At 48.2% G+C, this 1193-nt stretch overlaps 2 protein-coding genes across 2 annotated transcripts in view; one reads left to right on the top strand and one right to left on the bottom strand.

Moving 5' to 3' along the window:
• Window positions 1-1048, top strand: PPTG_20218 (hypothetical protein). Its single transcript, XM_008918942.1, has 2 exons — window positions 1-177; window positions 236-1048. The coding sequence occupies exons 1-2, from the start codon at window positions 80-82 to the stop codon at window positions 792-794; spliced, it is 657 nt and encodes a 218-aa protein (XP_008917190.1). The 5' UTR covers window positions 1-79; the 3' UTR covers window positions 795-1048.
• Window positions 886-1193, bottom strand: part of PPTG_20217 (hypothetical protein) — a gene marked incomplete at both ends in the record, with an annotated part of 865 nt that continues 557 nt past the window's right edge. The window contains 2 exons of the mRNA XM_008918941.1: window positions 886-983; window positions 1052-1193. Coding sequence (XP_008917189.1) covers window positions 886-983; window positions 1052-1193 — 240 coding nt within the window. The remainder of the gene's footprint in view (window positions 984-1051) is intronic.

Below are 1193 nucleotides of genomic sequence, written 5' to 3'. Positions count from 1 at the left end.
GTGGGATCAAGCAGTACTGGACTTTTCAGAGATACTACGCTGCCGTCCAGACGATATCCACGGACGATTCAGTCGTGGTATGGCGCTCTTCAAGAGTGGCCGGGTAGACGACGCCCACAGCGACTTCTCACGCGTCCTCGAGTTGAATCCAAATCATGTTATGGCGCGTTACGCTCGGTAAGTAATAAAAAAAACGTACTGGAAAATTGCTGTAGTGTTAATATCCCTTTGATAGTGCTGGCTGCTACAACTCCGAGGGGGAATTCAATCAAGCAATTCAAGAGTACATGCTAGCTCTGCAACATGATGAGAACGAGAACGCCAGGGGCTTTCGAGCTGAGAAGCGTCGAATAGGAATGCATGAAAGTGCAGAACACCTGATCAGGAAGACCATGGGAGGCTCTACACGCTCACGAAGAGCAAGTCTAAGCTTACAACCACCCATCAGCGACAGTGTTGTCATCAGCTCTCCTGTGTCAGTGCAACAACCAAGGCCTCAACCGACTCAAGATGTGCGATCTCACTCAGAATCGGCTGCTGGAAAGAGACCGAGAAAAGTGATGCAGGTTCGTGTGAACTTGAGTGAGTTCTCAGCTCCAGCTCCTCAAAGTAATATCGAGTTAAACCCTGCACCTCCGCAAATTCTGCAGAAGGTGGTAAATTCTGGTACTACAGAAGCCCCTGAAACCTCTTGTGGTAACAACCAGATTCAGCCTCAGCGGACGCAAACTCCTCGAGTTTTAGCTGTTCGAGCAGTACCAAAGACAGTCCGTAGGGTCACGGTAGCGCTGTAAGAATTAATTCAGGGTTACAGTATCTCCTCGCCATCCACGTGACCACCTCAAACGATCACGTCACGACCAACAGAACGATCTCATGTATCATTCAGAGCTTCTTTGGATCCAGCGCCTGCGTGAGCACTGCGATGTAGTCTTCGTAGTAAATTCGTCCCGTCGGAGGATCCTTTGCTGCTGCAAGGAATGCTGAAAGGAATACGATGATTTTGTTAGTAATAAAACAGCAACAAGAAAAAAAATGATATTCACTAGACCTTCCATCTCCTTCTCTCGAAACGGGGTGCCTTTTGTTGTGAGCAACTCTCGCATAACCTCGGCCTCAATATAGCCTTTCTTCTCCGTGTCGATCACCTTGTCAAGCGATATCGTGAACGCATTGTTGACTATTACGATGCA

The sequence above is a fragment of the Phytophthora parasitica genome (genome assembly GCF_000247585.1).
Source record: "Phytophthora parasitica INRA-310 unplaced genomic scaffold supercont2.390, whole genome shotgun sequence".
Lineage (NCBI taxonomy): Eukaryota > Oomycota > Peronosporomycetes > Peronosporales > Peronosporaceae > Phytophthora > Phytophthora nicotianae.
This window is presented reverse-complemented; position numbering and strand designations above follow the sequence as displayed.